At 27.7% G+C, this 24,036-nt stretch overlaps 1 protein-coding gene across 2 annotated transcripts in view; it reads right to left on the reverse strand.

Moving 5' to 3' along the window:
• Nucleotides 1-699: 699 nt before the first annotated feature.
• Nucleotides 700-24,036, reverse strand: part of LOC123300069 (LIM/homeobox protein Lhx5) — a 95,880-nt gene continuing 72,543 nt past the window's right edge. The window contains exons 5-6 of one of the 2 annotated variants that reach the window (XM_044882542.1): nt 1,503-1,791; nt 700-1,091 (exon numbers count right to left, since the gene is read on the reverse strand). In XM_044882542.1, coding sequence (XP_044738477.1) covers nt 856-1,091; nt 1,503-1,791 — 525 coding nt within the window. In that variant the 3' untranslated portion in view covers nt 700-855. Of the gene's footprint in view, nt 1,110-1,502; nt 1,792-24,036 lie in introns of both variants that reach the window. The other variant, XM_044882541.1, reaches the window with a different exon arrangement.

Genomic DNA, 24,036 nt, shown 5'->3' on the forward strand with positions numbered 1-24,036 from the left:
TTTTGCTACAATATGATTTTCTAATTTACTTTTTATTTGAAAAAATTGGACGATAAGAGAAATAAAATTGGCACTTTGAGAAATTATTTTGTAAAAATTTTTAAGCAATAAAAAAATTGTGATAATAACAAAAATCGATTTAAAAAAAAAAAATTTTTTTTTATATAATTAGGTACTGTTTTGTGATTTATTTAAATTTTTTTTTTAAATTATTAAATATTTACAATAATTTAAAATATATAAAAAAAATAATATAATAAAATTATTTTATCTTGGATAAGAATTAAACTTAACCAAAATTCCCCCAAAAGTAACATTTAAAAACAAAAAATCAAATAAAATTTTGTATATTTACAAAACACAAGCCAAATTTTTTTAACAAACACAATCTTTTTTTCTTCAAGTTAAGAAAAAAATTATAAAAATTGTTCAAGATAAAAGTTCATTTCTTATATTTAAGTAGTAATTCGGCTTTTCAGATGTAGGAAACTCTTGTATATTTCCAAAAAAAAAAAAAAAATTAATAAGAAACAAAACTTAAAAAGTACTTGTTTTTTAAAATTCACAACCATTTTGTTTTAAATCCGTGCAATTATTTAAATATTTTCAGTTCAAATATGCAGATGAAACGATGATTTTTTTTTCTTTTAAGAAAATAATGAAAAATAAAGTTTTTATATTTTTACAAAAATCCAACATCACAATATTTTTTTTTTAGTTCACCATTTTTATTTTTTTATTTACACAGGCATTTATTCACTTATGAAGTTCCTCAATAACTTTTTTCCAGAATTCTTCCATAAGGAAGTTTTCCAATTTTCATGTCTCCTCAAACTTCTTTAAATTCCTTTCCAGCTACCAAACCAAACCTTCATTTTGCATCTGTGAAGGTTCATTAAATCCACCGGCACTATTTAAAAATTCAGGGCTACCAGGACCACCACGTGGGCCCGCACCAGGACCTATACCAAGTTGATCAGGAGGACCACCGCCAGGATGTGGACCAGGGCCACCAATGAATGGTGGTTCACCGGGTATACCACCAAAGTCACCCATTGACATTGGACCTCCGGGATGATCCATGGGTCCACCTAGAAAAGAAAGAAATACTGAAACATTAATATAAAAATTCATTAGCAATCTTATTTAGTTTTACTACATGGAGACAAAGATGTTGGACTCTGAAGTATAACAAGCCGTAGTGAGTGTAACCTTTTGAGATCAGACTGATAACTTTCTGATTAAGTCTCCGAAATTTCATATTTTGTTATTTAAACTAATGGGATCAATTTCTCCAATGCAGCCTCATTATTAGACAAACTTTCAAACTGATCGAATAGCTTATTTTTAAACAATTGCGGGATAAAATTTTGTACTTGTATGTACCTCCAAGCGCTATTTCGATTCATGGCGAGAAAAATTTCTATCAAAAAGTTAATATGTATTGCCCATGTAATTCAGTATCCAATTCAGTCTCTATAAATAATGAAAGAAATACTAACCAGGTTGGTTGAATGGCATCGGTTGTCCTGGTCCAGGTCCTCCAGGATGATGTCCAGGAAAGAATGGTCCATCGTGTGGATGAAATGGTGGTCCACCATAACCAAATTCAAATTTACCATCAGCCGTCGCAAAATATGGGAAACCTGGTGGACCATCTTCTAAAGCACCTGGTGATAGATTCATTGGAAAACCTCGCATCTTTCTAGAGCTTCCGAAGAACGGACCTCGACCCATTGATGTTAATTGTTTCAACCTCCGTTCTTTTGACCTTTTGTTTTGGAACCAAACCTGAAGCAATAATACAAAAATGACATTTATTATATTTATGAAGAAATAAAATAATTTTCTGTTGAAACTGGGTAATAAAATTTTTAAGGTTTATAAATCATGTAAAAAAATATATAAAATATTGAAGGAAAAAAAATTACTGTTTATGAAATCGACAATAATATAATTTTTATAAACGTCGCCGTAGCTTAATAAAAATATATATTTCAAAATTTTAGTATTTCACACTACAAAATATCTATAGATTTTTGATAATAAAATACAAAATTAAATACTTAGAAAAATAATAAATATATTTTAAGTTTAGTCTAGAAACGAGTCTATTCAATCTGGGCACCACTATACAATAAATTTTGACATTAAAAAGCAGAGGTAAAAAGAAAATTCACAAATTAAAATTTTATTTACTTATTAAGTAATGAAATTTTTCAAATAATGTTCTTTTTGTTTCCAAAATTTTGCTATGTAAGTATAGGAACATATAATATATATGTTTAAAGAGCCAACCGGTCTCAGAAATTTTTTTTTAAAAACCGTAATGCCCAAGCCGTTGGATCAATTCCAAACATGTTTTTGTAATATCCTTATTTGGTTTGTTTCATACAAATTCACTTTGTAGTTAGCGAATCATCAAACATTTTCGAGGATGTGACGATTCAATTTCCAAACATATTTTACGCATAAAATGCAAAAATATTAAATAATTTTGCTAATTTCACTGAATTGTTCAGGGTTCGAGTATTTTGTTGCCCAAATGTTCCAGATACTATCATTAAAAAAGTTTGTTAGAGGCATTATTAAATTGTTCGCACCACGAACCCTTGTTTTTACTTCTTATGTGTGAAATTAATACGTTAAATTAAAAAAATTAAAATTTGATAATATAGAATCCTAATTGAGTAGTGAGGAAAATTATATATTTTATATGTTTATATTTAGAAAATCGTAGTAAATGGTATTTATTATACAACCATATGGAATCGAAACGTAAAGGTATTTGGACATATTGTGAATAAACGGTATTTTCCTAAAAGGTCGTGAACAATTGTAATGCATTCATTCACGTAACATATATACTTCTTTTTTCGTAATAAACCACTTTCGAAAAAAGTCGTAGAGGAAAAGTTCGATAAACTCGGTAAAAGAAAGCAACTAACGAAGCTTCAAGAATGTATTAAATGAATGTATTAATCATTTAGCAAAAAGGGTGCTGTTCCGCGGATTATTGTAAGTGTTTTTGCTAGTTATACTATTACCGATAAATCGTACGATTAGGTATAACTAAAGGAAAAAAACGAATTTCTATCTTTTGGCATGAATCTCTGAGGGATTTATTGAATAAAATGTTTAAAATAACAGTAAAGGTGTTGTTTACTGTGAAAAACTTTTCAGCGACATTTTGTTTCGAATAAGTATCCATAATATTTGTTGAATTAAAATCGAGCAAATATTTTAAATCAACTATTATGTGAACTAGAATATGGAGATAACATATTTTAAATAAATAACCTGACAATGGGATCAGATCCCTAATATGTAGTGAGAAAATTGAGTACAATCATATATAGTTAATATATAATTTATTAGCTATAAATATAATGTATTATTAGTGCTTTTGTAAGTTTCAAAAAAATCTCCAAACCTGTAACAATGTAAACACTGTACAGAGAGTCATTTAAATATTGAGGTAAGAGTGGACTATAATTTTTTTTTTTACATAGACACCGCTTATAAATTGTCTAGATTATTTTATACGAGGTATGCTTTGCTGGCTACAAATTAATCATAAATTCTATACATTCATTATGAAAGCATTTTTTTTTTAGGTCCAACCATTGTAGATTCGTAGGAAAAAATGTAAAGTGAGACGTGATAAGTATTTTTTTTAACTCAAAAAGTGAAAAACTTCAGTGAAATCACGATGTTTTATGTAAAACATTTTGTGATATGAAAACTTGACATTCAATGTATATTTTTTTGATAAATGTCTCCATATTCTTTTAATAAATGTATTTTTTTAAATAAATATCCCTAGCTGACCTAAGCAATTACCTCAGATGTTGGCACGTTTTTCACTGTACGTAAAGATATGCGATGCTTAAGTCTATATAAAACTAAAAAGTCAATGCGTTTAGTGTATAAGAATGATACTTTTGTATTTTTAGTGTTAAAATAACGGATAAGTTCACCTCCAATTTTGTAGAAATGTTTTAAAATATTATTTGCATTATAAAACAAGTGAAAACAAACAATTGACTGAGTTAATTGTTGAAATACCATGTATAGGCAGTGTTGATAACTGTCACATTTCACATACATACATATCTGACATATTTAACTGATATTCTCATATAATGCGCAAGTGTTGATGCGCAATCGTTTGTTTTTTTTGACGTCATGTAAATAACAAAAGATATTCACTTTGATATTCCTATATTAATACATACTATAAAATTTGTACCTAATTAACGCCCTCGTGGGTAAACAGTGATGTTTACAAAAAAATGTTTCAAACAAAAGTTGTTTATTTTTTTGTAAGGAACATTTTTTACATTTAAACTTTTATTCTATCTCTAACGGTTTACAAGATGGGTACTACGGACCCATGACCCAATTGACCCATGTTGCTCATTTACGAACTTGACCTCACTTTTTACGTCCTAAGCACGCTGTAAAAATTTCAGCTTGATATCTCTTTTCGTTTTTGAGTAATCGTGACCACAGACGGACGGACGGACGGACGGCCGGACAGCCGGACGGACGGACCAATATACCAATTTTTTTTTTGTAGCATCAATATTTTTAGGCGTTACAAACTTGGGACTAAACTTATAATACTATGTATATTTCATATATACATGGTATAAAAATTGACTAAATTATTTTCTGTTTCTTTTTAATTTATCATAATTTTTAAGAACCGAGATAAAAAAAACTAAAAAGTGTGTGTAACGCTTGTCTTCTACTCCTTAACAATTTTATTATAAAAAAAAAGTTTTTTTTTATAGTATTCCTCATAATATTTAAATGGTCAGAGACTCAAACAACGCACACAAAATATACAATAAAAAAATATGAAATAAAATAATATGTATGAGTTGAAAAAAAAGGGGCGCCCAAGCATAAAACAGTCACTTTTATTTAGAAAATACGACATCTCGTTCCAGTGCGGTGCATATATAATACATAAATAATATTTTTAATAGTTCATATTTCTTGTAGTGATACCGACACAATCACACAACTACACTACTAAAAACCTCTCTTAGAAGAGAGTCAAAAAGTCGTAACACTATTTTTGTGATATAAGACAATAATAATGTTAACTTTTATAATACATATATAATATAAATATGTTTATAACACTGATTTTATTTAGTCCATATATGGACTGCGCTGGGATTCTGAGATGATAATTTTATGTGGTATGCATGCATGGTTCATACGATTCACATTTGTTAATAATATTGACAACTTAACACATAAAAATGCTCTTATGCTATCTAAATAATAATTTTAAAACTTTATTTTGATTTTTGATCTTTAAATGAATTTAAGGTTGTACGGCTACTATCACTACACTCGTCACATTTATTAAACAAAAAATACGTTCGTAGTTTTTCTCGAGAAATGTCATTTGTTTGAAAGTTTTGAAAGTCCTCTATAGGTAGAAATGAGGATACTGGATTGTTAAAATTCTAACAAGAGAAAATTACAAAATTAAAAGAAAACCCCGACAAATTTTTCGGATACGAAAACCAAAAGTCGCACTTGAAACATATCTAAGACCGGTCTTCATTAAATTACCTTTTTCCTTAAAGCCTTTTCCAAAACTCTCACTTGGTATATAGTAAAGAACTCTTCTCCATTAAATTACCTTTCAAATAAAACAAAGAAAATCAAAATCGGTTTATTCGCTTAGGTGCTACGTTGCCACAGACAGACAGACAGAAAACTTTTTGACGTATACAAATCTGAGCGCAAAATTGCTTTTAAACTTCACGTTTTTGAGAAATTCTCCCCTTAATATGGGAAAACTTGTTTTCCTGTAAGTTCGAAGTCATGTTTCACCAGTGATAATTTTTTCTCACAAAAAAGCCCATTCAGAAAATGCCATTCATTCCCCTTCAAAAGCTTTTTTTTTTAATTTTTCCAAAATTTTTTTCCAGGAAATTTAATGAATAGTTAATATATAAACATGTAAGTAGAATTAATTATCGGTAAAATTCAAATAGTATTTTGAAGGAAGAGGGAAGGAAAAGAAAAATTTCCACATGATTAAAAAAATTACTTAATGATGTTACAAAATTTCAATTATAACCGAAAAACGGATTTTTCCCTTTTTTAAATGAAAAAAAAAAAAACCTTATGTATAAGAAAAATTCTGAAGTCGAATTCGAATTCAGCAACCCAAAAGTATCACAATTGTGACCTAAAAATTAAATTTTGTCGATCAATGTATTTGTCTTAGATAACCTATCATAATTTTTTGGCTTACAATCTTAACCTATACTGAATTCGTTAACTTGCTTGAAAACTGTGAAGCTTCGCCGCCTCTTTTTTTGAGAATTAAAAAAGTTATAAATACTAGATTTTCAGTATTTACGTTTGAATTGGTTTATTTTTCATCGAAAAAGAAAACTGTTTTTGAATTTTTGAACATGTACGAAAAAGCTAGACGTGTAAAAAAACAGAAATATTATTTCGTGTTAACATTTTTAATTTTTCCTAGTTGTTGACAAAAATTCCCCCTGTATTCTACCTTCATCTTGGACAAAACAACTTCTAGATTTTGTTTTGAGACTCATAGTGAGACAAAAATGATTATTGAATCAACTAAACCGGACAAAAATATTATATGGTGTTGAATATATGTTTTTTTTTTTATTATTAGAATATTATTTGATTGTCGGTAACAAAACAACATTTATTTTATTAACTAAATATTTAAATAAATGTTAAATATTAGGTTTTTATTATGATACATAAAATTGAATTATAATTTTAATTTTATATATATGTATTTATATTTATATTTTTTTTTATAAATTCATGAATTAATAATCAGTTTTTAGTGTCGTTATTATTTTTAATATTTTTAAATATTTATTTTCATGGTTCATTCAAGTTCTCTCTGTTTAATAAAATTAGTGTGTAGGTATATTTATAATTTTGTTTATTGGTTTATAAAATTTATTAGTTTTTTTGTTATAAAAAAACAACAGCAAGATTTTGTTATTTTGTGAGTGTTGAATGGTCTATAATTAGGCCCAACATACATAAATACAGTCTAAACGCCGTTCTTGGTTAAAGGTGAATGAAGATTGTCTATTTATTTTAGATAGTTTTTTATCACACTCTCTAGATATTTTGATATATAAATACCCAATTGAAAAGGATAAGCTATATATGATTCATCATTTTTTCAGCCAACTTTGCGCGATAAAATAAAAATAAAAAGCCCGATGGCCTAGGAATTTTTTCTGGTTTTTGGAAACTTTATTAATCAAAAAATTTACTTATAAAGTTTTATTGAAATCGCTAGAATTTTTAAATTCTTGCACATCTCCTTAATTAATAGCAGTTGCTAATTGGCTTTTATTGAAATTTTATGCTTTATGAATTTATGACTAAACTTATAATGCTAACGACTTCGAGATGGGGGTATTGTCGCGTAGATTGATCGCGTCGTGCGACTTCTAGATTCTTGATCTATTGAAAAAAGAAAAGAATCTGTACAAAAAATAATATAGTTTAAATATTTTGTATATAGAAAATAATCACGCATCATTGCAAACCTTTAAAGAAAAAATATAAATCTTATTTTAAAACGTCGACAACCAGTCAAGAACAGAAGATGAAAACAATTTGATATCAGCATATACAAAAATTAGAAATGTCATAGCTGTTGTTATACTATGAATGTTGAATTTCATTGTAGTTGAGTTTTTATAAAATAATTCAATTTATTTATGATTGGATAAATTTTTCTAAAGTCTATGTGTGGAAAGTATTTTTAGACTTATGAGCACAAAAAAGCTCAGAGTTGCTAACATAACTAACGAAGTATTTCATCACGAAAAATAATTTTAAAAAAGAAGTGAAGGTTTTTATTATTTCATTAGAAAAAACATTCAAATTTTCCTTATAAAAAAACTGGAAAAGAATCTCTGTAGGATAAAACAATGAGACATTCTTTAACGCGGATTGAGTTTCAAAAATTCTTGAAGACTATAAAATGATATGAGCGTTTTACAAAACGAAATCTTTACAACAGAAAAATTATTTAACCTTATAAACGAAGAAAAAATAAGGCCATACTTTCTAAGCAGATTAAGGATGTACGAGCGACAGGGTAATTTTGGATAAAAGGCTTGTTTTTTTTTTAGTATGAAGTTGGAATAAGTCTAAGTTCATTCTGACAATTTGGGAAGGGGGAAGGAGTTCATATTTTTCGTCTACATTCATAAAGTTATAACAAAGTTCACCATCAAAGCAGAAAATAAGGTACAAATAATTTTAACCACAAGTCTAAACTTGCCTTGGCGTTCGTGCTACTTTAAATTGTAGGTAGCAATAAGTTGTAGGGAAGTTTTATAAATAGAATACAGTATCAATTAAGGTGAGTCAACAAAGTTCTGTCATCTTTTATTTTCCTTATCTTAATTATCTCATTTATGCAGCTGGTTTTGTTTTATTTTTACGTTGCTATATAGAAATATTCAACTATCTTTAAAACCGTAATATGCACGTTCATTTTATCATTTACTATTTGCTTATAAAAATACACACGTCATAATATATGAAGTGAATGACGTAAGCAAAACAGAAGTTTTGATTGTGAAAATCTTATATGTTATTACAAAATCGTAAAGTAAGAGTTTATAACCGACTACCAATACAAAATATGTATATTATTATGTATAGTCAGAGAGTCATGTCACTTTGTATGATTATGATATATATGGTATAGCATAGAATGTATATGACATATGGGGCTCATAGAGGCATGCATGACACAACCATTTGATTTAATCTTGAATGCTATGCGACACTTGTAGTGTTTGTAAGGAATTCCTTCTTTTTTCTACATGACTACAAATATACAATTTAAATATTCAACAATATTTTTTCTGTACGTATGTGAGTTCCAATAAAACGACAAGAAATTAAACCGAAAAGTGTTAACTGAGCCATAATCAACAAGAGAACAGTATAGATCCACCCCATGCTTTGATGTCTTTGTTCAACAACAATAAAATCTTAAACAATTATGACATAATTTGCCTTCATTTAAAATGTTGTGGTACACTCTGATAACATCGTCCGCTGAGAAAAATTTGTACAAAAATTTAAACTGGAAACTATATCATTTTATGGATTCTGGTCTCATATTTTAAACTATCATTTTTATATCTGCATATAAGTACGTAAAATATTTGTAAAGCTTAGTAATATTGAGGATAGAAACCTGATTTTATTGCATACAGTCAGTATCGGTGTGAATGCCATATTGTATCCTGTATTGAGGGAATGGTAACACTAGCATAAGTTATGACCGACGAGTCAATGCAGTATGGACAAGTCAATGCGTCAGACCCATTCTGGTTGGCGATAATACTACAGTGGAACCGTGATAGCTCGAATCTCGTTAAGTTTTTATCCTCAGTAAGTTGGAAAATAATGCCGTTGAATCTCTAAATACGAGGTATCGCAATTTATTTAGACTTTGTAACTCGAACAAATTGTTATTTCCCTACGAGATATTGATACATATATGTACTATGTAACTTGAATTTGAAAAAGCAGACTACGTAAGTCGTAGTTAGCAAAATATAATTGCAACTTTCTAAGTCGAAATATTATCAATTGAATCCTCTGTATCTCGAACTTCTTGTTAAGTTGATAATTTTAATCGAAAATTAATTGCATTTCCCTAGAAGTTCGACTAATCGATGTTCCACTGCATGTGAAACTGTCTCTATGTCATACCAGTTTTTACCGTCATGTAAAAATGTATAAGTGTAAAAGAGACAAGCTGCAAAGATTTTTTAGGGCCTTCTATTTCTAAAAATAATTTAAAAATCCGAAAAATATCCTTTTAACCTTAAATGAGGGCCCATTGTATGAAGCCTCCCAGTTTTCAGTGATTTGAAGTTTTTTTCCAATGCTATGAAGCCAAATTATAAATAATATTAAGCAAGCGTGAAAGAAATTAACGATTGAGAGCCTGTAAGAGAATCATAGTATTTTTAGCGGCTTAGGATGAAACTATGTGAATTATCTCGATGACATAACCCTCTCATTTACATAGAAAATTTAACTGCATGTTTTTCACTAAGAACACCAAACAATTGTACGTTTTATAGTTTTTTCTGTTAATTATTTGATAGCCTCTGGATTGAGCGGGTACCACAAATATTTGGCAATTTTATTGGGTACACTTAGCAACATACAAAATAAAACATATGATGAAGTTCCCCGATTATATGCAATATTTAAATTGTCTAGCTGTGTGTGTGTGTGTTTGTATACAATGTTATATGTTTGACAATCTAATTACAAATTTTAAGAATTTCTTTACGGCATAATAATTTACAAAGTTGTTGACATCTGAATATTCCATATGTAAATATTTTGTACACACACCACATATCTGAGATATTATGTGTTATTATTTGGATGATTTTACCGTAGAATATATGTGAAAACAAACCATGGAAGATATGACCTTAAAAGATCAGACCAATAAGTTTCTGATAAATTAAATTATTGTTTGTAAATTGTTAGTAAAATTTATTTTTACTCATATTTTAATGCCATTTTACTTTTATCACTTTTGTCTAGTGTAACACATATTTAGTCTCGCAGTCTCTCAAAATTGTATAGAATGCAACCAAAACACGTTCATTACAAGTAAAATTTACAAAATTTTAAAAAATCCGACAAATTTTTCGGGTACGGAACCTTAAAATATGATTTGAAACATAGCTAAGAACATTCTCCGTTAAATTATCTTTGAAACGACACCAAAAAAATTAAAATCGGTTCATCCGTTTAGGCAGTACGATGCCCCAGACAGACAGACAGACACACACACATAGCGGTCAAACTTATAACACCCCTCTGTTTGGTTTGGGGGTTAAAAATTATGTACAATGGCTTGATGCCTGAAAAATTCAATAAAGTCGATTCATGAAACTTTTCATTCCCATATCTGAACCAGAAAGGAAACTATATCGTAAAAGAAATGACATAAAGTGAAAAACGATCAAGAAATACGAATGATATCATTTATTTTATTAGTAATTAGGCAGATATTAGACAGAGAGCTAGGCAAAGATTCGACTGCAAAAAGGCAATAAAAAAAACTCCAAAAGAATAAGACATTCTACTTTGATTTTTGGGGTGAAATTAATAATTTCCTTCCAGAAAGTACAAAACATACAAAAAAAAAAAAAAAAACACATTTTAAAACAAAACTGAATTACTTTTATTATAATGATTTAGTTTCGGTAAATGCTTCTTTTTTTTTTAACTTTTAAATTAATTTTAGTGTCATTTTTCAAGCATACAAGTTATGTGTAATTTTAATATATAATTGAATTTATTTTTAAAATTTAATTATAAAATAAGACATTTTGTAAAATTGTAAAATTGTTTTGTAAATTATACATTTGTATTTTGTATTTTTGAAAATTATTAAAAGAAGCTCGTTGAAAAATCTGGTATTAGCACAAAGTATTTTTTTTTAAGTAGAATTGCGTAGAAAGTTTCTAAATTTAATGAATCACAAAATAGAATTTAAATGATTAAGGTTCCGGGAAGGCATATGTTTCGTTATAGTGAGAAAATGCTTTTCATCTTAGATATAGAATTAAGTTTAATAAACAAAAAACCAAAGCTTCTTTAACAAATGAACGAAATATTAAACCTTTATTATAATATATAATATTTAAAAATTAAATTTTGTAAAGCGTAGGATGGTCGGTCAATATCTTTTAAAACTTAAGTAGCAAGCAACGCACGTTTTGTAACGTTGTATAACATTTAATTTTACATTACTGTAATATTTTGTACTTTTTAATCTACAAATAAATTATATATGGCTGAAAATTATAGTATTTTGTGGCACTAAGATTTTAAGAGAATTTAATATTTTACTATTTTACGAAATCCAAAAAACATAAGATATCGGATACTCATTTTAATTTATCTGATGCAATCCATGCGAAACATATTTTAAGCCTTAAATTGTAAAAACGGAATTCTATTTTCCTTTCTAATTAATAATTAAAAGAAAACTAAATAAATTACAATTCTTTAAAATAATTATTAAAAATTTTTAAGCACGCACTAAATCAAAAAAGAAAACATAAATTTTGATTTTAAAAAAATATTTACAACCTTCCGTTTATATATATTTTTTAAACAATAAATTTAAAAAAAAAAAAAAATTTTTAATTTTATTATAAATACTGGACGAACATTTTTAAACAATAACAAAAATTATGTAAGAACAAAAACATAAATTTACTAACCCATTATGGTAGTATTTAAGAATATATATGATTCGTATTCGTTGCATGGTATATTTATTATTAACATTACTACTTAAAATTAGCATGTTTAATGTTTTTTTCTTTTAAATAAATACAGTTAGAGTTACCTAGAATGGTAAGGACATTTAAAATCGATTGTAACGACATTGAAAAAGCCAATAATTATGATTGTTATAATCGATAATCGTTACAAGCGGTATAAAACTTACTTTTGTATTAAAATGAAAGTATGTTCACCTGTTGGTCGTAATTGCTGATTAATTAACAATTTAATAACAATAAAGTACAAAATAAAGTTTATAAGGCTCGTAATAAAAGTTATAGGGCTCAGAAATATGATATTGTTTTATAAAAAAGTATGTACATGTAACAAAAGTATGTATGTACAGGTTAATGCAATTATTAGCACCGAGTTTTATTTCAGGCTGATTCCATAGTAACACAAAATGCTTTAATAATATAACTGTATGGATGGACAAATAAGTTTATGGCTTGTATATATGGATTACATTGAAAATTTAATGTTATTTTGTAACATATTTAACTAAGTACTTATGTTAATTTTCATTTAAAAAATATTATTTACGAAATTTCGTCTCTTATTTTCACATTTATTTGCAAATTTTATAAGATAGCAACGCTATGGTCGATATAGCTTCCCCTCCCCTACCTAATATGCTACCATCCGATAGCCAACATGGCCTATAATTCCATAAATACATAGTGGAAAAATATGTTAAATCTAAGTAGTAGGACCACCTTATATTTAACATTAACTACACTGTTATAATAATACATCAGCAGGAACGAAAGAGGCTTATATAGTTCTTTATATAAACATTGGCTATAAATATCGTCTGCGATTTATATTGTCAGATAAGAAAGAAGGAAGTCTTAATTCAGGTGTGAAAAAATCACCTAGTTCCGTACAATTAATTTTGTTGTAAAAGATAAATTAAGAGTTATTCAAATAATATACATACCTTCACAATAGCTACAAAATACAAAAAGACATTTGGGCAAGTAGGCAATTATATTTTATACAAAAGGTTCTTCTGTCACACATATTGCTATTTTTGGGTTATATTTCAATACCTACACTGAGTGAATTACTAAGGAAATACGAGCGCCAGAGCAATTTTGGATAAAAGATTTGATTTTTTTTTATATAAAGCTGGACTAAGTCTAAATCAATTCTGAAAATTTTAGAGAGGGTTGCCCGATCATTTAAATAAGTAGATGACTTCCAAAGTAGGCATATTTAACATTGGTTTTTCGGTAAAACCGTAGATAGATGATATGTTTTCATAGATTGCTCCAAAACAAGTCGGTGGAAATAGAAAAAAACTATTTTACTATAAGTTTTGCTCGACAAAAATGTGTAAGCATGGTAGTAGAGACACAAATTAAAAAAATATATATATTTTCAGTTTTGTTGGTGATTTGTCTTATAACTTGAAAATTTAAGACGAAAAGTAAAAATAAAATTTTTCGACCTCTAAGTAATTTTCCAAATATCGGAAATTGTATTTTTTTTTAATTATTTAATTTTCAATATTTCGAAAACCAAGGCAGATATCGAAAAATTATTATTTTTCGCCTACATTCATGAAGTTCATTAACAAAATTCATTATCAAAGTTAAAAATAAGGTACAAATAATTTCAACCACAATAAAAAGGAATAGAGCTAGCGTAAAATTTTGATCAGAAAATGTAAAGCGACAGTGCAAGTAATTTAGTATCCATGAGCCTTCAATCAAATCTTCATAACTTTTAATTCATAAACAAAAGAGAAAAAGTGTTGCATAGTGCTTCAATACCAATCCTAAAATTGCCATTCTTAGACTATAAATGTTGTTTGTACATGGAGGTGAAGAAACAAATCTACACGAACATGCCGCATTCAGCACAGTGAATTGACTGATGTAGACCACACTAAATATACGTCATGCTATTTGATGTGTGTGTACAAAAGTAAGCTTCATTACAATTCAAAGTCGTTATATCTTTTAAAATAATGCTACTTTCCATTTCATCTCATTTCAATTATATTATTAACAACATCACAACTAAACTAGCAGTTAGCTATATTTTATAAGCTGTAGCATATCACGACAAATATAAATTTCATAATTGTCTGGGCTGTCCTCTGAAGAGTGTCCTGTCCTCTTAAAGATACAAAAAAAGTATACAGTAAAATCGCAAGTAAGACTTGAAGAACACTGAAAAGTATTTAATTATTGGCTAAAGCATGTGGATAGCATGTAGAAAAATTCTTTATCTATTTTTCGAAATATCAATGATTTTTTTGACTGTACTAAAGATAAAGCAAAATGCTTCGGCTTTAAAAGAGAATTAGAGTAAAACTTTAAATATCACCTGCATGCTTCACTCAAAATATGTACTAAGTGGATTTTTATACTAATAATGTCTCTTTATTGTGATAATCCAAAGAAATATAGTTACATATTATTTAACGGAAAAGTTTGTTTACAATCTTGTAAACCATACACACATACCATACACATATAAAAGAGAACAGCACGTTATGAAAAAATCAGCTGAGGTGTATGATTTACAATTTTTTAACCCGTAGCGCTGACATTTTAGCGCAAAAATCGAATAACATTTTATCAACGTTTTTTTAAAACCCAATGATGTTTTCGTCATTAACTCAAAACGATGTTAGGCGTGTGCAGTTTCAACGTGTTATCCGTTTTACTTAAATATAATATAAATTTCATTCATTTTAATAAATGTTTGTGTTCTAATGATGAAATACTTGTAAAAACATCACACACAACACAACAAAACACCTAATTTTAATCTTTAAAACTCTCAGGAAGATTTATTATAATGAAAAACCACAATAAACAAATAAATAGTAATATACAAGGAGGTATCATCTCATCATCCTCTCGAATAACACAGTGTGTGTTCTCATACTCGTAGAATACTGTGAGGGTTGTAGATTTTGACAAAGTTTGCCATGCTTTTCTAGAATATACGCAGTCAGGCGTTTTTTCACAATAATTTGGAAGCTCAGTTTAAAACAAAATCGGGGAACGCAAATGGACGACTGATAAACAGCGTGTAATAATTTATTTCGTAAACTGTAAAAATAACTATTTATGTAAAAATAAAATTGGTAATACCAATAAATATGACATCATCTATTTGAAATTATGCCGGAAATATGATACGAAATATAAATTTTAATGGTGGAGGTGCAAGGAAGAAAGTAATTTACCTGAGAGACAGCAAGTGGTTTTAATCGTAAATTAAAATATACTTTTTAATCCCCGAACTAAAAAGAGGAGTATTTAACCGCTATGTGTTTGTTTGCTTGGCTGTCTTTGGCATCGTAGCGCCTAAACAGATGAACCGATATTGAATTTTTTGGTTTTGTTGCAAGTACGAATTTAGGGTTCCTTACACGAAAAAACTAAAAATTGGCGATGATCTTCCAAATTGGCTCAGTTTGGAAAAGGCTTTAAGAAAAAAGGCAATTTAATGAAGAGTATTCTTAGATATGTTTCAAATACAAGTTTAGGTTTCCGAAGCCGAAAAATTTGTCGGGACTTTTTAAATTTTTTAAATTTCACTTATAAAAATTAAATAATCACTAACTAAGCTACGAGAAGGATAAATTTTAATAGCTACGCTTCTGTATATTTAAGTGTGTTTTCTTTTTTACAATAAACGTACACATCAGATTATCATATAGAAGAAATAAATTTATTTATATATATTTAGGACGGAAATTGGTTTATAAATGCGTTTGTAAAGGTACATATAATTTCAAATTTATGTTTTCATTAACTAATTTTAATTATAATTTATAGATACATAAATCTGATTTTAGCAAGAACGAATATTTATATCTTCCCTCGGAAAATCAAAAATTTTTATTTGACAAAGGAAGAAATCTTTCAAACTTTATATAACGCAGTAACATAAATCTCCTATGAGCTCCAACTCACAGTCTTCCTATTTTTATGAAATCATTGAAAACTTTTACGTTACTAATTTAATAGGTCCGGGCTTTATTATTGATGCATAATGTTTTATAGCAAGTTTATGAATTTACACAGGAAATAATTTTTGTAAATAACGCATATATGAATATTTTCCTAATATGTAATTTTTAATGTTATCAAGTGGTCATAGTGTCCGACAAATTCAGTCATTTGCTCATTTGAAAACGCATCACTTTAGAAGAAAATCGTAGAGGTAAGTATGGTAGACTTATCAAAAAGGAGCCACTTACGTAATTTCAATTATGTATTCATCATTTTAAATAAAACCGTGGTGTCCTGGTATATATATTTAAACTATGTTTCAAGATGAAATGAAGTATTTCTAGATAAACTTGATATTTGTGTCAAAAGCATTTATTGTTTCCAAGTTCACAATTGTAAATTCACCACTATTCTTTCAGTAGCATTAATTGAATGAACAGTGGTGAATTTAGGTTCATGTCTGTAATGCCTGAGCTGAAATGGGCAACATCAAAGGAGTGACAAGTGAAACCCGTCGATACAACGCTGGATTAAGCCATGGTGAGATCTGAGGCTTGAGGAGAAGGGGCAAAATAACAAGCAAAACAAAATGTCTTATTTTAAATAACATGGACCCATTATGATTTCTTAATTTTAATCATTTCATTATTCTAAATAGCCTGTATAAAATTTGTTAATTAACCACGTACAATATCTAAGAAAGAGTTTACGTTCTCATGGTTACTATCGATATATAGCCTGTTTGGTATTTCGAACATTTCAAACTTCAACAAATAATTTAGCACATTTCTTAAAACAAATAATAGCAATTTTGTATGGTGATTAAATTAGTCTCTTGATTAGTGCATGTATTATAAAATGAAATTCACTTACAGGTTATTCAATAGAAACTTGACAAACTTTGAGCAAGGGTTGCTTTACGATACAGCGTGATAAAGTATTAAAATAAAAATATGCTAACGGTTAGTTCATTTTTATGTTGGAATCTAAAATAAATAATATACTTTTCATTTTTCATTTTCAATACTTTGATTTGAAACCTTATTACATTTAATTTCGAAAATAACATGCTTTACGAAATATGTTCATACGAACTTTTGTGTTTCTTTTGATACAAGAGGCCCATGCTTAATGTCTGTTAGAGCATTACTGAATCATTCTGTATACATATAGCATATAATTTATTATACATATTAACTAGAACAATATTTTACACAAAATATTAATTTAGCACTTATAAGGTAACAAGTATTTTCACTATATTTATAGTCTAAGAGATTATGCCCAGGTTTATGCACCTATGAGGTAATTTTATATAAAAATATCATTTTTTGGCGAGATTAGTTCATAGCATAGGGTATTGTGGAAAAAATTCATGCAAGCGTCCAATTGAGCTTATTATTTGTTTTTTAAGAACACCTAATATACCCACGCTTATTGGAAAAGAAATTAAAAAAAACATTTGCACGATTTTTGGAAGTATGTTCCATGACGCGTGTTCGGCGGATAGGGGCTAGACAAAATAAAGTATCCAACATCGATCAGCAGACCGACACTTCTTATATATTATTAACTTTAAATATCAATGAGCTTATTAAATGAGATCGTGGTCTTTTGGTTACGGCTTCCACTTTTAATGCCTGGAAAAATGACTCAAAAATTAAAATATCCATTGCTTTGGACGGTTAGATTAATACTTTCCCTTCTATTTTATTATTTTCACGTTATATAAACTGAAAGTTTAGTGTTAAACAAGTAAATTTGGAGTTTAATTACTTAGAGTGCCCAGTATGAAACGACAGGATGAAGCAAATAAAGGCGAGATAATACAAGATATTTTTCCTGTGAGTACCTATCTATAATTGCTATATTTTCAACGACGGAAGTAAACTTCCTTGCACCACGAACTCTTAGACTATATGAACAATTACTTAATAAATAAGTACGATAAAACGAGCAAATAAAAAATAAAATAAATACATATACTACTCTCATTTTTTTCCGTTGTTATTTTTAAATATCATAAAATAACATTATATGTCAAAAATTAATGTCGCAAATCAAAAATATAAATAATAATTAAATAAACAAATATGATTGTATTATTTCATTTTAGTGTAACCAGTTTGCAAAAATTATTACACAACATTCAATATTAACAACACTTTAACTAACTTACACTGTAATTGTACGCTATATATAGTAATTGTATGTACAATATGTTACAGAAATTTTTGACCATCCTTTAATGAGAAATAGGTTTGGCATGTTGGATACAGACAAATGTTTCAAGCAAAAGCTACTGGGGCTAAAGTGGGAAGTTTCAATTTTAGTTTGTAACTCTTAAGAGGTAGAAGCCCACTTGAAATTAAAAATTTTTTTAACTTGATTTTTGAAGAATTTAAATCCAAAATGATTTATTTTTATAAAATCCATTTCGGTTGAGTTTATTTGATTTATGGAAAAATATTTCAACCAAAAACAAATTTATCATGAAAATTTTTCGATTTTACAGTTGTCTTTTATATCTTAAATCAGTTACAAATTTGAGTTTTCTGTTTTTTGCTCTAATAAACCGCTTTTTCCATTAAAAAATGGCTAAGAATTCCTGAAACATACTGTATTTGTGTATAGCCTTATAATAATTAATATATTATTTTGTTTGTGTGAGGTGACTCCACACATGCAGGTTTTACACCCTGGTTAAATTTGATACATAAGCTTTAATTTTTCTGGAAGTTCATGACTCTATAAAAATATGTGAGAGAAAGGATTGCATTTACAAACCCATATATTCGATGAAGAGTTCCAAACTATGTATAAGTCTTGAACTTATACATAGTAATTAACCACTCAGGATACTTAGCTTGCAAATTTTAGCTTCAAATGTTCTTTGCTTTTTCTTTTAAAACCAATATTTTGAATTATACTAAAGATACCCATCAGCATAAATAATTTTTCGTATTCTAATAAGAAGATAATATAATGACAAATACAAAAATCATATTGTCCGACACTGAAGAAGAGAAAATTGTCTGCTGTGTGAAAACTTGAGAGTTACGCTTTTCTGCAATTTTCAACAGTGGTTATGCTATATTATTCAATTTCGATTTTTGCATTTGCTATCCATTTTTATTCTAATTATAAAAAAAATAAGCAGATATTCGTTAAATTGAACCGTTCTAGGGCGATCAAAAACTTTCCAAGCCGCGAGAAAAAGAATGTCCCACTTGTACAAATTTTCTTAGATACAAATTTATAATAAGAAAATATTAAGATGTTAAGAAAATGTTTAGAAAATTAATCAAATCACCAAGAGAGGTGTATTTATTAATGGAAATGAGATGTGAACAGACACTACGATGCCATTTCTAATAAATATTTCTAAGAGCTATTGAGAAATAAGCGATATACTCTCCGTAAAGAATAGATCGAAAAAAAGTTTATATTATGAAAAAAAAAAACTCGCTGTTTATACCCGCTACAGCAGTGGTAAGAATATGCCTTGTGTAACACCCGCTTTAATAAAAAAATTTTGAAATAAATGCATATACATGTAATGTATAATCCACATTAATAGCGTATATATGTGAGCGAATTATTGTAAGAATCGTTAGTTCATAATAAATCTAGTCAGATTGTTAACCGACAATATATTGTGAACGAACAGTATCATTATTAATAGCAATGTGATTGTACAGTATGTAAACTTACGGAAAATGCGACAAATCTGTATATCAGATATATTTAGTGGTATTAAAACGCATATTAATATATGTTTATTTTTTAACCACCAAATATATCTGATATACAGCTTTGTACAAATTTTTAAAGTCCGGAATTACACAATCTAACCTTTTTGTTTTCGTAGGTCTATAAAGAAACAATGATAGTAGGTTTATAAAGTAACGTAGTACCTGACAGTTTACATTTTACCAATTCCCAACCATTAGTTTAGGAACAGGTATGTGCGATATCGTCCAATCACTGCTGATACACTTATTGTTACAGGTGACAATTAACGTAACATTGTAAATCTTATTGTTTGTTCACAATCTATCGCTATTTAACAATCTTACTAGATTTATTATAAACTAACGATTCTTACAATAATCCGGTGACAAATACATATACCATTATTATTTTGTGACTAAAAAGTTTTTAATTGTGGGTGGCCCCAATAAAATATTAACTGGTATAATATTATAAGAAACAATCATAATATAACTTATATAAAATTAATAATATTTTCCATGGAAATGGAAGTTATGATAAATTTTTGATAAACATATTACTTATCTACATTACATATTTGTATCATATAGAATTTGGCGTAAGCAAATAAATGTAATTGTAATAAATGTTTAATTTATAATTGTGTATCCTTTTCCGCCTCACTCTGTATAAATATTTTTCAATGGAATTTTTGTAATATTATGTCTCCGCGTTTGTAATGAATTTTAGTTATTATGTAAAATACACCAAGAAGATTTTTAAAAATAAAAATTTTATACTGTTTTTGTGTACTAATTTTAAAATAGTTTATTGTCAAATTTTTCAATTATCATATGAGACACTACTTTAATCACAAATAATAAAATTTGGTAAAATTGGAACCATAAATTTTTAATTGTAACCTGTGTTCTTTAAAAGGTAGTGTTTCTTTAATACTTATTAAGGGGGAAGGCCTTAGTGACAATCTTTTTTTTATATTTAACACGTTTATATCAACAATCAATAAACGATCACGACAATCAATTTAGAGTTTTGATTATATAATGTGAGACTTTCCGATTTTTTAGGCTGAAGAAAGGGTTAAAAAGAAAAAATTTATTTTCAATCCATTTTCATTTTTTCCAAAAAAGAAAAAATTCTGTAATGAATTGGTATAATCCACTTTTTCTCATAATTTTCAGAAAAGTTTCTACACATTTTTTTATTCTTGAATCAATTTGCTTGCATATATTCTATTTAAAGCGCTTTCAAATCCGTTTCGTTTTCGAAAAATTGTTCATTAAAAAGGCTGCTATTTTTATTAGAAACGGTTTTTATCTGTAAGTTTTGCTCAGTTTTTTCCAACATTTTTTCCCAAGAGAGAGCAAAACTGCAGGTTAAGTTTTACACACAAAAAAGGGCATGTTATACAATTATTTTCTTGAATTAAGTATTAATCGCCGATTATCAAATATTTATTTGTTATAGGAACATCAACGCGTTTACTCCAATCCAGTAATTTTTTTAACTGAGTAATGTTTCTCATAAAAATATAAGCAAGTTTTGTTCTAATTTAATTAAGCTTGTAATACTAAACACGACATATATTCAAAAAAGCTGTTGTTTTCAAAAATTAAAATTTTTTTAACCCTTGTCGAATATCATTGTTCAATTGTCAAATTTTCAGAAAAATTCTTCAGGTAAAGTAAAAACAAAGTTGTCTCGCAATTGGAGATGTCAACGTAAAAATATTTTCGAACAAATGTATTTTTTAAGTATGTCTATACATCATGCATGGGCAATGGGACTCACAGAAGTCTCACAGAATTTTGTAGCTAAAATACGAGTGAGACAGTGACAACCTAGCCAACATTAACCAAATAAACGAGTATGACAGAGAAGCAATTTTTTTTTCTACTTATCTCATTACTATTAGAGAAACTGAGATAGGTAGAAGATTAGTAAACCCGTTTCGCTTCCTTCTCTATAAGTAATGCGGACTTGGATAAAGAGACACACAATAAAGTTATAACAATGGTGACTTCAACTTGAAATAACTTGCCCATGCCTGCTATACATATTTTGTATTTATAATACCTTGTTTCCTTTTTAAATTGTTTCATTTATTATTTTAGAAATAAGAAACCAAAGGTTCTGAAATACAAATTTAAATAATAATATTATTAGTTTGTGAATATACATGCTCTGCAATACATGTAATAAAATACATAGGTACATTTGTATTGAAGTTTTGAGTTAAATTTGAGTATTTGTTTATAAAATTTAACAAATCTAAATAAGCTTTTAAATGCTATAATCAATTAAATAAATAATATATATTATGTATAAGTATCTTATTACATTTAATAATATTTATAGTAAATAAGTACAGTTTACGGTTTAATTACAATTTGTTTTTAAATACTATATTGTAAAAAATAGACTAATATTTCTTATGGTTCAGTCAAATTAGCTCTAAAGAAAACCCTTTTTTTTTATTTTTTATTTCGAATTAATTAATATTAAAAGTAAGTCAACGTTAGTTATCTCTGTTGAGAAAAGTATGGCTTTTTGGGAGTTATTTACTAACAATGGATGGACGAATAATTAGTTTTCGAAATTAATAATATCTATAACAGTAAAAAACAATTGTAAATAATAAATAAATACCTGCTACAAATGAAATTTACAAAATTTAAAAATCCCCGACTTTTGGCTACGGCCTTTTTTGGCTACGGAACCCTAAACTCGCACTGGAAACATATATAAGAACACTCTCCATTAAATTATCTTTTTCGTTAAAGCATTTTAAAGATCATGGCCAATTTTTTAGTTTTTTTTCGGGCATAGCTAAAAACACTCCCCGTTAAATTACCTTTTAATTACATAAAAATGCAAGGATCCATATTAAATGAATCTAACCGACATAATAATATACTTATGCTTGTTATGATTTCATAAATCTTGTACGGTAAGAGCTTAAAACCTTCATATGGTTATTACAAGGACACTTCCGTATAACGTCCAATATTTTTCCTTTTCAAAATATTTAAAATATATTTTCTCTTATGTGTGATCATAAAAAACTAATAATAACTAATAAAACTAATATTTTCGTTTTTTTTTTATTTATTTATTTATCAATGCAAAATAAATTAACAATTTTCAACATTGACAAAGTGACAGACCATAAAATTATATACCTATTTTATTAAATAAATAACAGTGGGCAAGTGTGGAAAAGTACTACTACTATGCGATTTTAAGATAAAAGGAGCAATATTTTCAAAAATGTCCAAACTTTTTTATACGGTCGTTCAAAACTTCATTGAAAGATCATTGGGGGAAATAAAACACAGATGTGAAAACGCAAGGGAAATTTTGAATAAAATTTTGCATAATGTAAATAAATTTTGGGTAGAACTAAGAATCGAAACCTATAAGAAACCACTTTTACATTAGAAATTTTACTTCGAAGATCATAACAGATTTATTCGACCAATTATATTTTCAAAATTTGATTTTGGAAGTAAGATAATTGTCCTCAACTTCAAAGAATAGTTTTTTTTATAGTAATTACGTGTTATTTTTCTGGTTCTATTTTACTACTAACATTTTTAATTTCACTGCGCCTCCGCCAAAGTATATCCATATTGTCTCCTTGAAAAAATTAAAGAAATCATTTCTATTTATATTTATATTGGAACCTGAATTACGAACTGGCTGGTCGAGAGACCAAATAAGCTTTAACGATAAGACCAAATAAGCTTTAGTGATAAGTGATTGTAATTTTTAGAAAGGAATCGACATTTAATATCTTTGTTTATGCTTTTGCAAGTTGAAATCTTCAACTTGAAAGGGTACGTTGCCATATAACAAAATAACACTTTCTTTGGTACGGAATTTCATATTTTATAAAAATAATAAAATATATTTAAAACTAAAA

Source organism: Chrysoperla carnea, chromosome 5 (assembly GCF_905475395.1).
Source record: "Chrysoperla carnea chromosome 5, inChrCarn1.1, whole genome shotgun sequence".
In the NCBI taxonomy this organism is placed as follows: Eukaryota; Metazoa; Arthropoda; class Insecta; order Neuroptera; family Chrysopidae; genus Chrysoperla; species Chrysoperla carnea.